This window comes from Umbelopsis ramanniana, assembly GCF_025399195.1.
Source record: "Umbelopsis ramanniana AG unplaced genomic scaffold K450scaffold_63, whole genome shotgun sequence".
Taxonomy (NCBI): domain Eukaryota; kingdom Fungi; phylum Mucoromycota; class Umbelopsidomycetes; order Umbelopsidales; family Umbelopsidaceae; genus Umbelopsis; species Umbelopsis ramanniana.
Genome location: NW_026252149.1, coordinates 72,287 through 89,080, shown reverse-complemented (window position 1 = coordinate 89,080; position 16,794 = coordinate 72,287). Strand labels below are relative to the sequence as shown.

Sequence of the window (16,794 nt, the reverse complement as noted above, 5' to 3'; positions counted from 1 at the left end):
ATGGCATGGTTCGGGGTCAACATCAAAATATGGAAATGGTAGAGGCTCCAAGGCACGGCCGACTCAAAGGCGTCACAAATTTTTTTTTTTCGGTTTTTTTTTGACCGTCTATCCCGCTTGCATTGGCAAATGGCAGCATCTCAAGCAGTGCAAGCCAAGCTTTCTTTTCTATTCAAGGCTGCCAATACACAATTCGCCTCATGTCCCGAACTCTCTAATTTCTACCTGCACCAATTCCAAAAGACCGCCGACCATGCTAATGTCACATTAGCCGATGCGGTTCAACGTCTGTGTTGTGCTCGTTGTGGGGCGTTGTTTGTGGCGGGAATTAATTGCAAAGTTAGAGTCAATTCTATCGACGCCTCAAAGAGGAGAAAGACCCCTGCCTCAAGGCGGTGTCGTAACCATGTTCGAATAACCTGTCATGCTTGCCGTCATCCCACTGTTATGAATGGCTCCACCACCACCATACTAAAAGCAGTAGAACGTCCAGGAAAAGGTGCTCCGTTGGCCAGCCCGGTGGCGACGCCGCCTCCTGGCCCACCTGCAGGCAAAAAGAAACAAAAGAAGAAACTTGATTTGCAGGCTATGATCAATCAGAAGAAAGTGCCTACCCAATCATCCTTTGGGCTGGATGACTTCTTATCGTCCTTGTGAAGGAGCCGTCGTAGAGAGGATGTAACTCACCCTTGTATAGAGTTTGTGCGTGTTGACCACCGGAATAGCCAGACATGCCCATAAAGCCTTCTTCAATAAAAAGGTCAAATTGTAAAAAAAAAAAAAAAGGTCGTAAACTGGGACAGAAGTCATCTCACAGGATGGAATAATAAAATTGGTGAAAAATGAATGCACTGGTCAGTGTTGTTTGATCTTGGGGATAATCGCTGTTACATAATGTAGACCTTATGGGCTCTATCATGCTGTCGTCGAAGCAAAGATCCCCATGCCAAAGTCATGAAAGGTCAATGACAGCAGACTTTTCCCGATTTTTAACGAATCCCTTCATCCAGACAACTCTCCTCACTCGCTATTCAATCGAAGACCATGCTTGCCACGGACGCTTCTCGAAACTGTCGGGCAACCTTATTACACGTGATTGAGGGTTGGGAAGCGGTTAATTCAGTGGAGCCGCTGTTGCAAATAAAGTAATTTCGCTGACTGAAGAGCTTTTGTCCCTTTATCTCTTTACTTTTCTTTTTACTTTGCTGTAATACCATGGCTCCCCCACAGTCCAGTAAACTTCGTATTCTCTGCTTACACGGATGGATGCAGAATACAGAAGTGATGACCAGGAACATGGGCGCTATCATCAACCGCTTCAAGGATTCCATTGAATTTGGTAACTAGCTGTACATATAAACCCTACAACCGACCCATTACCTTACCATCCCCATTTCCTAGTCATCCCCAATGGAACTTTTGAGTTGCCTACCTCCATGAGACCCGGAAGACCTAGTAAGCCATGGGATTTGTAGATCAAAAACGGCTCTCACACTCATCTGAATTTTTCTTTTGCTTTGCAAACAGCCAATACCCCACTGGCAGCTTGGATGATTCCAAAGAGATCCGATGGCGGCGACTTGGTGGAACTAGAAGGATTCTCAGAGACAATGGAATTTTTGGTTCAATTTTTAAGCGATCAAGGACCGTTCGACGGCATTCTTGGATTTTCGCAAGGAGCTGGGTTGTCGGTGATCTTAATGTCTATCCTCAGTCACGATGATTGGCGAGAACGATACCATGTTCCCGACCATGTCCAACCCTTTCGACTAGGCGTCATTCTGTCTGGATTCATGCTCTACACACCTTCCTATGCCGAGTTTTACCAGCAAGGCAAGATCACTACCCCAACCTTGCACGTGTACAGCAGACAAGATGACATTATTTCCATCGACCGATCCCTTCAACTTATTGATACCATGTTTACCGATGCTGTCCATGCCTCCCACGACCTAGGGTAAGTTCTGAGCCATATGCGTCGTGTAAACTTGCATCCATTCACCCGTTTGTGCTTCCGCTAGACACCGCGTTGTCGCTACCCCGCAACTGATCAAAGATTATGAGCGGTTCTTCAATCGTTTCGTGTACATCCAACCTACCTCCACTTTATAAGGCACACGGATCGACTGTAAACCGGACCATGTACTTTTATCATAGAAGAGGTCCATCCTATATTTAATGTAATTTAGAACCCGTGACGTCTTTCATTTTCCCCATAACGTTGCATGCTTCAAACAGCGGGAGATTAAACAATGCAACAAACAGATGTGAACGGAGTAGTGTGGCAGGTGAACGTAGCGGAGCAGCGTCCACAGGTCCATGTAACCTGTGGTGTGTGCATGACAACCTCAAACGATACCAATATACCGTATCGCATGGTTCAGAACCACTTTTGCAACTGCCTTGCCTTGCGTAACGTAACGTTTCGTTCCGTCGCCTTCATCATGAATCTTCTCCCCCAGTCACTCACTAGACACGATTCGAGGTAGGTAGGGTATTTACAGAGAATTTATTGATTTTGACCCTTCACAAAGGGCTTTTGGGATTTTTTTTTCTTTTCTTTTGAAAAAAAGAAACATTTGTTGGCTTACTCGTGGAGCATCACGGCTCTACTTGCAAGGCGGGAGCAGGTGGGAAATACACGTCTAAAGAGAACAAAAAAAGAATTACATGATTCTAAGGAGGGAGACAGAAATACGAACTAAACGACAACGGAAGAAAAAAGAGAGAGGCATGGGGGGCAACTAAGAAATTATATCAAAGCAAAAAAAGCGACAAAAGAGCAAGAGGAGAGGGAGAGAGAAAGAGAGCAAAGCAGTGCGATTATATAGGTACGACACCCTTTACCAACCTTGCTGCCAATTGCCTTGGTTGTTCTGAGCCGGCGACACAACGGATTGAAGCGATGGAAGTGGCCAAGACGAACCTGAGGCAGGTGGTTGCGAACCAGACTTGTTATAGCCATTGTTCACAGGCGAGTTGGAGGGGGATGAGTTGGGAGTACCATAGACATTAGCGCGTAACTGACCATTCACATAGGTATGTGGAGAGTCATGACCAAATTGTGATGATGGGTACTGCTGCTGCTGCTGCTCAAACGAGGAGGTGCGAGAATGTCCACGACTTGGAGGTGGAGTGCCATTGCTATGCACGGGGAGGTAACGGGATGAAGCTTGCTCTTGTGACTGTTGTTGTCTTTGTTGGCTGGCTGTTTGGCCATCTTCAATGCCTTCTTCCTGTTTCGGGGCGTCAGTGTTGTCCAACACCGCGCTGCACAGTTGTGACAAAATAGAAAGCTTGTTACCATCCTCATCTTCACCAGCCTCATTTGGCTGCGACTTCGACTCTGCTGCTTGGGGTTGTTGATGCTGTTGTTGTTGTTGTTGTTGATACTGTGGGGAGTGATTCACAGGCCGGCCGTTCATATCATGCTGCTGCTGATGATGTTGTTGTTGCTGGTGATGCTGCTGTTGGGGAGACGGCATGACTCCCAATCCTTGATAAGACACCATGTTAGGATTATGTTGGTAGTTGGGTGGCATCATGTTGCTGTAGCCATAGGTAGGATAGCCGCTAGTAGCGTTGAAAGAATCATACTGAGGAAATTGCGAATAGTTAAAAGGCAAAGATTGTCTCATTCCAGGGTTGGCAGCGGCGGCAGGTGATTGGGCGTAAAGGTTGCTGGGAGTGGGAGTGGGTGAAGCTGATGCACTGGAGCTGTTAGCTTGATTTCTACGCTTATAAGGACCTCGCTTGACTCCCTTCTTGCGTTCTTTACGAACGGAATCAATACATGTTTCAGTCAAACCGTACTTGATACAGCGTTGACAAGGACGACCATCGTCGCACTTCTTGCAAGCTTTCTGGCAGTTGACTAAACACCCCACCCAACATGTCAGCAAAAATAACTCAAAACACCCTTCCACTGCCTTTTTTTTTCACTTACCACAAGCATTCTTCACTTGCTTACGCTTGGGCTTGCCACTTGCGTTGAGTTCAGTCTGAGACGAAGCTTGTGGAGGCAGCTGAGACATGCCCATACCCATTGGGGGTTGCTGCTGCTGCTGCATCATGTGAGGCGGGGGAGGTTGATAATGGGCAGTAGCGTTGCCATAAGGAGCGTAGTATTGGGGCGGAATGGACTGCATCGAGGGAAAAGAGGTTTCTAAAGTAAAAAAAAAGAGTGTGAGCAAGGGTATTTTTTTTTTTTTTGTTTCAAAAAGAAGGCAAGAGAAAACGTGAAGCTTGAACCCGACAATTAAAAAATTATCCAGTATAAAATTTTCTAATTCCATTCCTTTCCGCGTGCACCCACATGCTTACCTTTTTGAATACTGCAAGATTTTTATTATTTCAAAGTAAAGAAGTGTGGAAGAAAGGGAAGATGGCGAGAGAAAAGAAGGAAAAAAGATCAAAAGAGAAGAAAGTTGTTGCCTTGGGTTCTTTTATACGAGAGAATCCTTTATTATGTAAAAAAAAATTTTCTCTTGCTTCTGCCTTTTTTTTTGAGACAAGTTCGATCACGGTAGAACCCGTATCCGTCTTTTTGGGGGACACGCACACTAGCACCCAAGATCAAGCAACGTCGTTTGTCCACAGCAAACACCGTGGAAGTATCTCCTTCATCGCTCACCAGTGGCATAAATGCTACGTAGTAACTCCACTCGTCCTTCTTCACTCCCAGCAAACAACGTGTCATTAAACCCAACTCAAAGACACTGGCCCCCAACGCCCATTCTACACAAGGTACATCGGCTCTTTGATTGGTTCGGTTTTCATTTCCAAATGTAAAACGCTCCAATCAGAACTATTGTCCCTTTTGGGATTTCAAAGCCAACGACCAATGAGAAGCTTGTCTTTTAGTAAGACGTATTCAACTCACACCACTTTTCTATATTGAAAAACCCTGCCCACCATAGCGAGACCATTGTATAAAACGAGAATGACGATGGTTTGAAAAAATACCTCGGATCGAGACATGGTATCAAGAAAAGGCTAGCGAATTTGCCATGTGGTTGTCTTATTCTGGTAAATTCCGCTGGCGGTTAGGGAGCTGTATTCCAAAGATCACTTTGTTCTGTTCTGTCTATAACTCTGAGAGCATGTCATCCGCAGCAAACCGAAGAGCATACACTGATAGATTCATATGGATGGACAAACTCTTCCACGGAGAAACCTCGAGAAATGGATCGGAGTAACAACAACGTGCCCGGCCATTTCACCATGAAAAGAGAAATCGTCACCCACTAGGATATAAGGGAATTTATAGAATAGATGTCTAATGCCATGCAGATAATAAAAAAAAAAAAAGAGGGTCCGGGCGGGGTTACTGATAGTCTATGGGATCTATTGCTTATCATCACTTGGAACAGTGTATTTTCCTACATAGTCTTTAATGGTGTTCCTACTGGCGGCATTGGTAGGAACAAAATGTCTAAGGGGGTGTGGAGTTTTAGTAGACTAGAAAGATCGACCCGCTCCAAGGTCAGTCCTACTTACCCTCCAGCATGTCGGAATATATCTGGCTGGTGGAAGCGTTCTGCCAGGGCCATCATTCGCTCAGGGGCCACCAAGGTATCCAATTCGCCCATGATGTGAAGGCTAGGCGTCTGGATGATTTTTTCAAATAGGGGCTGGTGAGCGGTAGCTCGTGATACAAACCCTGCACAAATAATGGAAAATAAAAATCGTGGATGATCAAAGTCCTCCGGTATCAATCCAGGTAGGGCCGATGGGTGTTCTAGCATAGCACATAGAAGCGCTGCCATAGCCGCTCCCTGCGAGAAGCCAAATACACCGTCAAAGGGTCCCTAAGAGAAGGTTGAGGAGTTAGCCGGCGGCGACCTCGGAGCTCCGTTTGTAAATATACAAAAAAAAATTTACCTGCTTTATCATGACATCTTTCAGGAAAGAGACGGATGCTTCAAATCCTTCATATTTGTCATCATCCTTTCGGCCGAAAAACCACGCATATGGCATCAATTCTATTTGATCGATCGGTCATGACGCAAACTCTATTATCTGTGGAGCAATTACGACCACGTACCTTCGGACACCTCCTGCTCAGCCGCCGCCTGTCTCTCCTCAACTGTCAGAAACTCGGGTTCTAAAACCTTATGGGGTCCAGTGACATACACTACAGGTGAAGCCATTAGCCGTTTTGCCAGCTTGGACTGTTTGGTCATGCATCAGCCATTACCTAATTCTGCCATATCCTTCAAAGCCTTTCGAAGTACAGCTGTCTTTTTCGAAAAGGCGATTGAGTTCTGAGTATACCCATGTAAACAGAGGATTCTCAATTTCCGGGTTACTGCGACCATTGTTCGAAAGGAGGGTAGCAATGAAAAAAACGTCACGGCTGTCAAAGGAATCCCAAAAAAGCCGGTACGCTTTAACGGTCACGTGGAGTGGGCCCAAGCTGACTTTTTGGCGGGCGATGCCCAGTGCGCTGCTGTCTTTGAAGGGAAGGACGGCAAGAGCTTTCATCTGCAGTAAATTCTTCACGTAACTGTAGCTTGCTATATATGGTGAGCATCATCGAAATCCCTCACTCAATAGATGTGTTGAAGTTGGGACACCAATACTTTGCAAAATATGGATGGCCATTATTTTTACCTTGCATTTCAAATCGCGCTCATTAGCGGGCAGGCTGCCATTCTACAAAGCCTCTAATTTAAACATAGTGGCTCCCACATGTTTATTTCAACAAATGATCGGATGGGTTATATATTATCCTTGGACAGTCGGGAATATCTCATTCAGTCAATCAAATTTCTTTACTGTATTAGCCGACGTATATTAGCCGATGCAAGCTCAAAAGTTTAACCTTACTCCGTAGCTGGCATTTATTACACAGTAGTCAACTTTAGGTACGCAAAGTAGATTAAATGGAGGTGAGGAGCTTGATAAATATTACGACTTCACGTTACAGTTTATTATCTCTGTTACTTTCCTTTGAATGTTTCTATTGCACAAAAGGTCTATCCATGAAAACTCGAAATTATAGCTGGACTCAGTATTGGTCTATACACTATTTCTAGACATCCCAAAACTTGGATGTTTTACCACAGTATTGGCTGTAGATATAACCGGAGAATTGACCATGATATCATTGGAACGTAACCCAATTTCAAGTGCCATAATAGCTCCATGCGTAGCCCCTTGTCATTGTATATCCATGGGCTGTGACTGTCACGGTAAGGCATATATCAGCCCTTCCTTTTCCTTTTGATACCTCTCATTCCCATTTACAATGAACACCCACCGAAGAATTGATACGCACTTCCATGTTGTACCGGATTTCTATGCTAAGATTGTAGAAGAAACAGGAGGCGATCCATCAGGATGGCCGACACCAGGATGGACGCTCGAGCAAGCCAAAGCTCACATGGCGCAATTAGGCATTGCATCCGCCGTCGTTTCGGTCACCGCTCCTGGAACTACCATGTACGCAGATGACATTAAAAAAGGTAGAGAGTTGGCTCGCAGGTGCAATGAATTTTGCGCAAAGCTGGCAAACGACGATCCTGCTCGATTCGGGTGGTTCGCTACCCTTCCTCCTTTAACCGACGTTGCTGGATGTATCGAAGAAATCGATTACGCTTTCAATCACCTTAGTGTGGATGGTGTTACGGTGCTGACAACATACCCTTACCAGGGAACGTCATTGTACCTTGGAAATGAAATAGTTCACCCTGTATGGGAAAAGCTGAATTCTATCAACGCTGCGGTTTTCATTCATCCCTCGAGTTCAATCATGCCCATCGTTAACCAGTACGCACCGAAGCCGCTCTTTGATTACCCGCAGGAGACTACACGTACCGCTGCTGACCTTGTTTTATCGGGAACCAAAGCCAAGTACCCTAATGTCAAGATGATTCTTTCGCATGCTGGTGGCACTTTAGCCTTCCTTGCACCTCGAATCTGTAGTATCAGTACCGGAATGAGAACAACGGAGCAGCTTGAAGAGGATTTCAGATCGTTCTATTTTGACACCGCTTTGTCCTCTTCCAAAGGCCAGTTGCTAGCTTTGTTAGAATTTTCCGATCCGTCCCATATTTTCTTCGGCAGCGACGTACCGTATGCTCCAATTGAAGCCGCCAATGCCATCACTATGCGATTAGATGAATTTTTTGCACATGAGGAGTACAAGCATTTAGCACAAAAAGTGGACCGGGAAAATGCCTTGGCGCTGTTCCCAAGATTCTCCAAAGCAGGTCAATAAGCGTCTGCTGTAAATCAGATAAAAGTATTTTATTTATTGGTATTATTTGACAGTGATGTGATTAAATAGATTTATGGCCTTCTTAGTATGATCGAATAAAATGAAATACTAGAGCAGCTGAGCCTTTCAATACTTTTTCAAAAACTCATTATTTCCAATTTATTTTATTTTTTAAAAAAAAACATATAGGTAACCGAAGAGTGTCTACATCACATCACTAATGACATCGGATAAGCCGTTACTTCACCTCTCATTTTCGTCTCGCTTCTTTAAAACTGTTCCAGGCTTAGAATATTCATCCGGCTGTGAGCCTTGTATCACTCCTAGCAAAGATTACAGCGCTATTAATATACCATATTTGGCAAACGTCGTTCACACCCATTTCTCCTCCAGCTGAAACATATTTTGGCAAGTTTACCCATTTCTCCGTGGGTTGGAATGGAGAATAAGCCTTAGGGGACATTAATCAAAGGAACTGCAAATGAAGTCAGTGACTTCATAGTACAATCAGCCTACATCAGACGTAATTTGTACAGAAATGTCAATGAAAAGTGATAAAATCCTACCAAAGGCATTTGGTCTGGGGAATACGGTATCTTTCGGACCGTGTGTGACGGTCTCAATACACTATATAATGGGCCGCTCACTTTACAATTTATTTTTGCTTATATCACCCACCATGCAAACTCTCGGTCGAATTGATACTCACTTCCATATCGTACCCGACTTCTTTGCTCAGGCAATAGAAGAAACAGGCGGTGATCCGTCAGGATGGAAGACCCCAGGCTGGAGCGTAGAGCAGGCCAAAGCCCACATGGAACAACTTGGCATTCAAAGCGCTGTCATGTCGATCACAGCCCCAGGTACCAATATTTACTCAGATAATATTGACAAAGGCAGAGAGTTGGCCCGCAAGTGCAATGACTATTGTGCAAAGCTGGCAAAGGACGATCCTAGCCGATTCGGATGGTTCGCTACCGTCCCCCCTCTTACAGACCTTGCTGGATGTCTCGAGGAAATCGATCGCGCTTTCAACCACCTTGGCGCAGATGGAGTCACGCTGCTTTCCAGCTGTCCAAAAGACAACCAATCCCTCTACCTTGGAAACGAATTGTTCCAGCCTATCTGGGAAAAGCTGGCGTCACTCAATGCTATTGTCTTCATCCATCCAACAGGCTCCGTAACGCCGCCGGTGAACAAGTTCGCTCCACAGCCTCTGTTTGACTTCCCGCAAGAGACCACTCGTACAGCTGCCGACTTGGTTCTGTCTGGAACCAAGGCGAAATACCCCAACATCAAGATAATCCTCTCGCATGCTGGTGGTACTATACCCTTCCTTGCCCCACGCATTTCTGGTATTCCGACCGGCTTCAGAACACCTCAACAGCTTCGAGAGGACTTCAGATCTTTCTACTTTGATACTGCCTTGAGCTCTTCCAAAGGGCAGTTGCTGGCTTTGCTGGAAGTAGCTGATCCGTCTCGCATCTTTTTTGGTAGCGATGTACCGTACGCTCCTTTAGAAGTAGTTCAGTATGTGACAAAGCAGCTGGACGATTTCTTCTCGAGCGATGAAAACAAACATTTAGCTGAAAAAGTGAACCGTGAAAATGCCTTGGCGCTGTTCCCAAAGTTCTCCAAACCAAGCCTATAAGCGTTTGTGAAATTGGAGTTATAGTTATAGCCTTTTATCATTAGCACGATTGAATAAATTTTGGAAGGCGGTGTAAGATCATTTTCACAATGGAGGGAGCTTGATCGATGCTGTTGACTTGCATATATAGACTGTGATCAATGTCTTCATTTTGGAAACGCTGAGCATAAACGCTGTGCAGTCCTGCCCTGCCTGAGCCGTTGCATGCAAGTTAGCTGAAGGCATATTTCGCCTTTGTGTACGTACATTGTATACCCAGCCAATACTACGGTTTATTATCCGATCCATTTTCCATATACACAAGCTCGCTGTTCTATTTTACCCGTTCTGATAGGCTTTCCGTATATTTCTCTTTGGTGTATTTCCTAATTGAACTTGGCATTGGAAAACTGCGCCAATAAGTTAGGACACTGCATAGTTGCATCCCGTATCACATTCATTTACTTACGTCCATCTCCGGATGTTGCTGCTGGAACTTTTTGAACATATCTTGCTTTCGCTGTTCATCACTGGTAGGCTGGTTCATGGCTTTTTGTCGTTGGTCATACTGTGCAGATTTGATATTAGTGATCGGCAACACGCTCGCCATACAGTGCAATGCACAATGTAACTTACCATCATTTTTTCCACCATGGCGCGGGTGTCTCCGTCCAGATCACCGAGTTTGGAGTTCTCCGGCTGAATGGATTTTGTATTTATCTTGGGTGCCGAAGTCACGACGTGCTCCCACCAAGTCATCTGGTTGACCTTTTCAAGATGCACCAATACTTCCTTTTGATCCTCTTCGTTTACGCATTAGATGACACTGAGAGATGTAAATTAAATGGACAGGCGCGCGCGCTTACCTATGGTCCAGGTGCTGTCCTCGACTTTGACGGTCTGGGGCAACTCGCCTTCCAGTATTGGTGGCTGACCTTTTACACCGATTTTGATCTTCTTCCTGCCAATCACGACATCAAGATTCTTTGACCTCGTTCCAGCTGGGACGGGAATGCTAACGTCCACGTCCTGCAGTGTTTGCTTCCACCTGTGCGCCAGTGGAATCAGCTAGGTGATTCTCGAAAATAGGCTGAGCAGAAGGCCACTTACTTGTAAGGTAATTGAGCTTGCTCGGCTTCTTCTCTCTCTTTTTGAAGCTTGTCGTGCTGCTCACGCTCTTCGGCGGTCATTTTCTCGTAATCTTGCTCGCTGCTGGACATGGTTGGAGGGAATGCAGCTTATAATGTTGTGGGACCCTCAAAGACAAAGCACGACCCAGGTCACGTGAATGACATTGACAGTGGGTAAAAGAGATGAAAAGCACCTTCAACATAATTATTTGTCAATCTCTGGCTGCTACCAACCTTCCTCAGTATCTTCAATTTTCTATCTACTACGCGACACCAACCAACCCGCTCGTCGTCATTGAAATAGGACTTTCCTTCGTCAGGCTATGCTGGGGACTCGGCCATTCAGTAACAGGTTTTTCTGCTGAGTCCATCCATAGCTGCCGATCAGGGACAATGTCTGAGATAGGAATATATATAAAAAACAAAATGGCTAAAGTTGCACACAACACATCATCCGCTCCATGAATTAAATGTTATTAAATGAAAAAAAAGGGTTCGTTTTAGCATTGTATGAAAAGGCATATGCTTAGGAGGTATTCTGGATTTAGGTAAGCTGCACCCAACACCTTGTACATCGGAAATAGAATAAGCTATAGGCAACCCTAATTGTTTAAATGCTGCTTGAGAAAAATAGTAAAATGTTTGTGACGGAAGAATGCACCCCTTGGTAAGGTCGAGAGCATGTATGATGGTTGCCAGCTTGGTTTACCTAGAGTGGTGTAAATTTGATCTGAATTGGTTCATCGTAAGGGATAGGTCAGGTAGGAGCCAGCCAATGCTATTGAAGTCCACCACGACAGAGGGGTGAGCTTTTTCCCTCACCCTTGAATCCCTCAAAATAGTTCTATTGTTGTCACTTTCTTGTCTGCCATTTGAGTTGAAGTAGTCAGGTAGATCGCATCGATCTCAATCAATTCATTCATTTGTTGTGTGTACCATTTCAGCTTGGACCATTGGTAGCAATGCCATCTGTAGTGCAGCAGAGAAAATCAAAATGATTTTGGGTCAACGGTCTGGTTCTTGTCAGTAGCAAGGGGGCCTTTCCGCTTGGCTAAAGGTGACGTGAAGTGCAGCTATATAAGTCAATATTGACACAGCTTCTCTAAGCTTCTGCAGCGGGGCAGTAGATCCAAGCTCTGATTTGAGTGTCAATATACGACTGTGCGTGATTTTTTACCGTATGATTCCAAGATAAACAAAATATAAATTGGTGGACTGAAAATTGCATTTGCGTCCAGCCAGTTCCTCCACTCACCCACCACCAGCAAGCATCACGAGATTGCTTAGAGACTGAGGCAAAAAAGACAGAAAATTGTGAAGGCAACCTGCTTACTTGGTTTTTTCTATTTTCGTGAAAGCTGTAACCAATGGACCCACTCGATTGTAGTGTTTTCATTTTTAGAAAAATAACCGGATGTGATTTAGTGGTGATCTTTTTGTCATGACGATCAATTCAGCCAAAAGGGAAACGGTTTGTAACGGTCTGCCTATTATCAAAATAATATCACAACAAAATAATTGGAATAGAGCCATTCAGAGTTGTGTCAATACTCAAATGCAGGAAGAAGTATAGGGCAGGCACTGATCGCCATTAGCCGAGGCTAGCTAGCTTGCACGAGCCTCCTTGCATGGGTTTGTCTTGAGATAAGCTAAAGGTTGGTTGGGCCCCATCCAAAAAAGCCAAGTCCCGTAGCGTAGAAAGCCTATAAGCCATTGGGAAAAGCTAACGAGCAAGATTGATTTCCTACTACGACAAGGGAACTCCGGTGTTTTCCCCTTGGACAAGAAGCCCCTTGCCTTTTGAAAAGACGGTTTATAAGGCAGGAAGCTAGCCATAGCCCATCCAGTTCACTACTCGTCCTCCTTTTTAACACGTTATCTTCTGACTTTTGTGTCTAACAAGCACAAGGATCCTTTGGCTGTGGAAATCAAGTGGACTTAACGCCTTCCCACTCCTTCTCAACATACGACCCACTTACCAATCTTTATCTACCTCACCAATTCGGGTTATCACTTGGTTCTGATTGCAAGGTTCAACTCATCTAGCCCAACCACCAGCTCAACCTAATTGTTTTGTAACCAGACCGTGTGTGTCATATCAACACAACGTCAATTCGCACCCATCAACCTTCGTTCTTTCTCCAACGTTATTTGAACTGGTCAGATATCAACCAACCAGTCAGTCAGGATTCTTTCTCTTTCGAACAAAAAATCCTACATATAAAACGCATCCTTCCCCCCTTTTGGTCTCCCTTTTTTTCTCTATTTCCTTAACAACACTTTTTTTTTTTTTTCATATATTCTTCTTCATTATTATCTACTCTTCACCAGTAGATTCATACTCAATTCTTCATACCATACCTTTTTTTTACATCAAGCATGAGTTCACCATCATCCTACGCATCTCCAGTCGATTCGGGTATCGGCAGTCCAGCCATGTATCGCATGTCATCAGCCCCTATGCATCGCGATGAAATGACACTAAGTTATATTGATCAACAAAATCAACAAAACAATCTCATGTCCAGACGTTTCAGTTACGCTGACATGCTCTCCAACACGGGTAATGAGCAATTACCTACCTCTGATTACGACAGTGACTTCCATGGATTACCGTCGTCGCCTTCCAATAGCAGCGATGATTATCAGCAAATGTATCATGTCCAAGAACAAGAAGCTCGTCACCAGAACCAACGTTTTCAAACACAGATGCCTACCATATTGGACCCATTGACAGCCAATTACTCCTACATGATTCCTGGACTTCGAGTTGGATCCGACCACGGGTGTGGACCAGACATGTTTGACCCTTGCCAGACCTCTCCCTTTGGTGGCATGCCCATGACGCCAGCTTCACCTCATTCCATGGTACCACCTAACGTCGCTACTTTTGGATCGTATGGAGGACCTCACGACCATTCTGTTAACATGATGCCAGATATGTGCAACTCAAGACCGTTGACTCCCGTTTCTCCATTAATGTCACTTGGCTCTGCCATGTGCCGTGAAACTCGTTCAGATAGCATGTCCATGGAGGCCCCGTCCTTTGACTTGCGAGAGAATGCCAAGCAACAACAACCCACCAAGGCACCACGATCACGTGGCCGTCGAGTGTCCAGCCACCCCAACGTGCATACATCTGCCAAGATGTTCACTTGCCCGCTGGACGGGTGCGGTAAAGTCTTTAAGCGATCTGAGCACTTGAAGCGACATATTCGATCCATCCATACCCTTGAGAAGCGTAAGTACAGGTTCAATTGAGGGGAGGAGGGATGGGTTCCGTACTTCTATTGACACTGTATCCTTTAGCTTTCGAATGCCCATACCAAACTTGCACAAAGCGATTTTCTCGATCAGATAACTTGAACCAACATATTCGAATCCATCGACATAACGGAAAAGAAAAATCTTCCAACCGAGCCAGTTTCTCAAACTTTATGCCTGGCTATATGTGAAAAGTCGACGACCTTTTTTGGTGTTGAAAAAAAAAAAATTCATATCGCCTAGTGTCATCTCCCCACCGCCTTTACCCCATACCACCGAGTATACCCCCGTCATCATCCTCAAAACCTCTACTCTACTCTACTGGAAGCCTTCGATATCAAGATTTTTCTTTTCTATTTATTGTTTCTTCTTTAAACTATTGTGCGAGCAAATCATTTTACCAACCTATGCTGGAGTTTCTTCTTTCATCTTTTAATGTCACCGAGAGAGATATAAAATCGATCCAACCGATTGTTTTGTATTTTTTTCTGTTGACAGCAGTTTTTTTTTTCTACCTTTTTACATACATATTCTTTGATATGCTGACGGGACATCTATCTACTTTAGATATCTTGTATTTCTTGTCCATATTATCTTTTTTGCTTTGCTTTGCTTTGTTTTTTTTTTTCCTGCTTGCATTGTTTTGAAGTATCAAGATGTTTCTTGCATCAATAACATTATTCACACTTTAAACATCTGAGAACGGAGGGGGAATTCTAAATCACCAGGCGTGGCGTCCCATGGTAACAACAAATAATTGTAAAAACTGTAAGTTAATCGAGCTGGCTCGATGAGACTGGCTGGATCTAGATAAGCTCAGCTCGTCATAATGTGCACAGAACCTGTTAAATTTAGTCGAGGTTTTTTCTCTGTAACGCTCTTTTCAAACAAACATCAGTACGCCAGCCAATGTTGAAAGGGATATTGAGAGACAGACGGTGGCGACACACGCAAGGTATACAACCATGTGCTTGTGCTACCCCTTGTTTATTAAGCGAAAATAGCCCCAATGGTAGGCAACATCTTGCCATCCAGACGCACATTGGTTCAGCTGGCAGCTCTTGGCTATACCTTTGCGTAGAAAACCGCCATAGAGTGGTGGTGGTGAGAGGGAAAAGGTCCATCGCGAGGGTGGCTTAGCGCATCGTATCACGTGCTGTGTTGTCACCTGGGGGCTGTCCATGGAATATTTTTTTTTGTTGTTTCTCCCCTTCGTCATTACCCTCTAAAACTTAAATCATGGTGGTTCGCCTGCGATTTGCTCGACATGGACGTCGTAATCTCCCGTACTATCACATTGTTGCCGCCAATGCCAAAACTGCACGAAATTCAAAACCTTTAGAAACCATTGGCACCTACAACCCCATACCCGACGGTAACGGAATCAAGCACGTCAATCTCAACATTGAGCGAGTAAAATATTGGCTCACGGTTGGCGCACAACCCAGTGACTCTGTTGCAAGTCTATTGTCCAAGGTATGTCCCATTGTATTTCCTTGTCTTGCTCTGGACGTACGTGATGCGGCTGGGCTGTCAGGATGACCGCTGAGTTGGGAGATGTTTTAGCTTTTTGGGAGGGCGTACGAGGGGGGCAACAGATCTTTTTGGGGCAATTCCGTGCATTTTCAGAGACGATCTGTCCACGATCTCGACAGTTCATTTTCGGGGGGACACTCCCATGTCATTTTTGTTTCATACTTACCGTTGACATTTGTCGTTTTACTTTGCATAGGCTGATATCATACCTCCTGCGCCCAAGCCATGGTTAAAATGAAATTTTTATTCTCCCATCCCATTCCATAGACAAAATAGCATTACTAAATTGTAGATAAAGATCCTTCTTTTTTTTTTTTTGAACATCTTTGTGCCTTTTTGACCGTTGCCCTGCGTGTTTGGAACTCAAACAAGGAAGCGACGCCATTTCTATCGATCATAGAGCTTGGATCAGGCCGATCAGTTTTGGTCAGCACCTATGTCTATAGTGACTGGCCATCTGATAATTCGATTAAGTTGTGGCATGGCAGGCAATTGGATCTTGCACCACCCATGCTGTTTTTCAGTCTCAGGCAACATTGCCGGAAATGAGGGATCCGGCTACAAGAAAACCAAAGGGATAACCGTTTTTGGAGATTGCGACCCAGTGTATTGTTGATATGCTGAGTATATTGGCAGTCAGTTTGCTGGCTGGGTTAGAGCCTCTGTGGAATAGACGAACCATGGGGTACTACTAGAGTCGAAACCTGAAATGGAAATATGAAGTGAAGGTTCAAATCGGGAAAATGATATGCGTTCCACGATACTCCCACTCTTTCAGCAAACCATAGCGTGTCCGTGTAATAGAGGATGGGTTGCTGTAATTTCATGGCTACAGGGGAAAGAAAGAGGTGTAGATAACTGGCAATGAGGTGTTGGAAAATGGACATGTAGAAACCCCGAGCATGTTGATGGCTAGCCCTCAAGTGAGAGGCGTAATGCACTGGAGAGGGTCCATCATTGTTATCAGTGTGAGGGGCGAGAAGGCAACGGATTTACTTTCCAATGTATTC

At 44.7% G+C, this 16,794-nt stretch overlaps 9 protein-coding genes across 9 annotated transcripts; 6 read left to right on the top strand and 3 right to left on the bottom strand.

The window, feature by feature from the left end:
• Positions 1-51: 51 nt before the first annotated feature.
• K450DRAFT_256619 (uncharacterized protein) lies at positions 52-1,019 on the top strand. The gene has a single exon (XM_051591535.1). It carries the CDS (start codon positions 130-132, stop codon positions 655-657), a length of 528 nt encoding a protein of 175 aa, XP_051441532.1. The 5' UTR covers positions 52-129; the 3' UTR covers positions 658-1,019.
• Positions 1,020-1,184: 165 nt separating this feature from the next.
• K450DRAFT_256618 (uncharacterized protein) lies at positions 1,185-2,259 on the top strand. The gene is made up of 4 exons (XM_051591534.1): positions 1,185-1,339; positions 1,402-1,455; positions 1,528-1,957; positions 2,022-2,259. Exons 1-4 carry the CDS (start codon positions 1,216-1,218, stop codon positions 2,110-2,112), a joined length of 699 nt encoding a protein of 232 aa, XP_051441531.1. The 5' UTR covers positions 1,185-1,215; the 3' UTR covers positions 2,113-2,259.
• An 834-nt stretch (positions 2,260-3,093) lies between these two features.
• On the bottom strand, positions 3,094-4,507 carry K450DRAFT_256609 (uncharacterized protein). Its single transcript, XM_051591533.1, has 4 exons — positions 4,257-4,507; positions 3,947-4,165; positions 3,305-3,874; positions 3,094-3,236 (listed from the first exon to the last, which is right to left on the bottom strand). Exons 2-4 carry the CDS (start codon positions 4,146-4,148, stop codon positions 3,223-3,225), a joined length of 786 nt encoding a protein of 261 aa, XP_051441530.1. The 5' UTR covers positions 4,149-4,165; positions 4,257-4,507; the 3' UTR covers positions 3,094-3,222.
• A 765-nt stretch (positions 4,508-5,272) lies between these two features.
• Positions 5,273-6,459, bottom strand: K450DRAFT_256601 (uncharacterized protein). Its single transcript, XM_051591532.1, has 5 exons — positions 6,200-6,459; positions 6,047-6,136; positions 5,884-5,984; positions 5,500-5,810; positions 5,273-5,434 (listed from the first exon to the last, which is right to left on the bottom strand). Exons 1-5 carry the CDS (start codon positions 6,318-6,320, stop codon positions 5,347-5,349), a joined length of 711 nt encoding a protein of 236 aa, XP_051441529.1. The 5' UTR covers positions 6,321-6,459; the 3' UTR covers positions 5,273-5,346.
• A 568-nt stretch (positions 6,460-7,027) lies between these two features.
• On the top strand, positions 7,028-8,348 carry K450DRAFT_256592 (uncharacterized protein). The gene has a single exon (XM_051591531.1). The coding sequence runs from the start codon at positions 7,253-7,255 to the stop codon at positions 8,222-8,224; it is 972 nt and encodes a 323-aa protein (XP_051441528.1). The 5' UTR covers positions 7,028-7,252; the 3' UTR covers positions 8,225-8,348.
• Positions 8,349-8,898: 550 nt separating this feature from the next.
• K450DRAFT_256591 (uncharacterized protein) lies at positions 8,899-10,075 on the top strand. The gene has a single exon (XM_051591530.1). The coding sequence runs from the start codon at positions 8,904-8,906 to the stop codon at positions 9,873-9,875; it is 972 nt and encodes a 323-aa protein (XP_051441527.1). The 5' UTR covers positions 8,899-8,903; the 3' UTR covers positions 9,876-10,075.
• K450DRAFT_256590 (uncharacterized protein) lies at positions 10,058-11,083 on the bottom strand. The gene is made up of 5 exons (XM_051591529.1): positions 10,965-11,083; positions 10,721-10,902; positions 10,491-10,657; positions 10,324-10,422; positions 10,058-10,264 (listed from the first exon to the last, which is right to left on the bottom strand). Exons 1-5 carry the CDS (start codon positions 11,072-11,074, stop codon positions 10,241-10,243), a joined length of 582 nt encoding a protein of 193 aa, XP_051441526.1. The 5' UTR covers positions 11,075-11,083; the 3' UTR covers positions 10,058-10,240.
• A 2,931-nt stretch (positions 11,084-14,014) lies between these two features.
• On the top strand, positions 14,015-14,439 carry K450DRAFT_179162 (uncharacterized protein; the record flags this gene model as incomplete). The annotated part of the gene is made up of 2 exons (XM_051584308.1): positions 14,015-14,225; positions 14,294-14,439. 2 exons carry the CDS (start codon positions 14,015-14,017, stop codon positions 14,437-14,439), a joined length of 357 nt encoding a protein of 118 aa, XP_051441525.1.
• An 840-nt stretch (positions 14,440-15,279) lies between these two features.
• On the top strand, positions 15,280-16,107 carry K450DRAFT_256582 (uncharacterized protein). Its single transcript, XM_051591528.1, has 2 exons — positions 15,280-15,724; positions 15,981-16,107. Exons 1-2 carry the CDS (start codon positions 15,488-15,490, stop codon positions 16,020-16,022), a joined length of 279 nt encoding a protein of 92 aa, XP_051441524.1. The 5' UTR covers positions 15,280-15,487; the 3' UTR covers positions 16,023-16,107.
• The last annotated feature ends 687 nt before the right edge of the window (positions 16,108-16,794 follow it).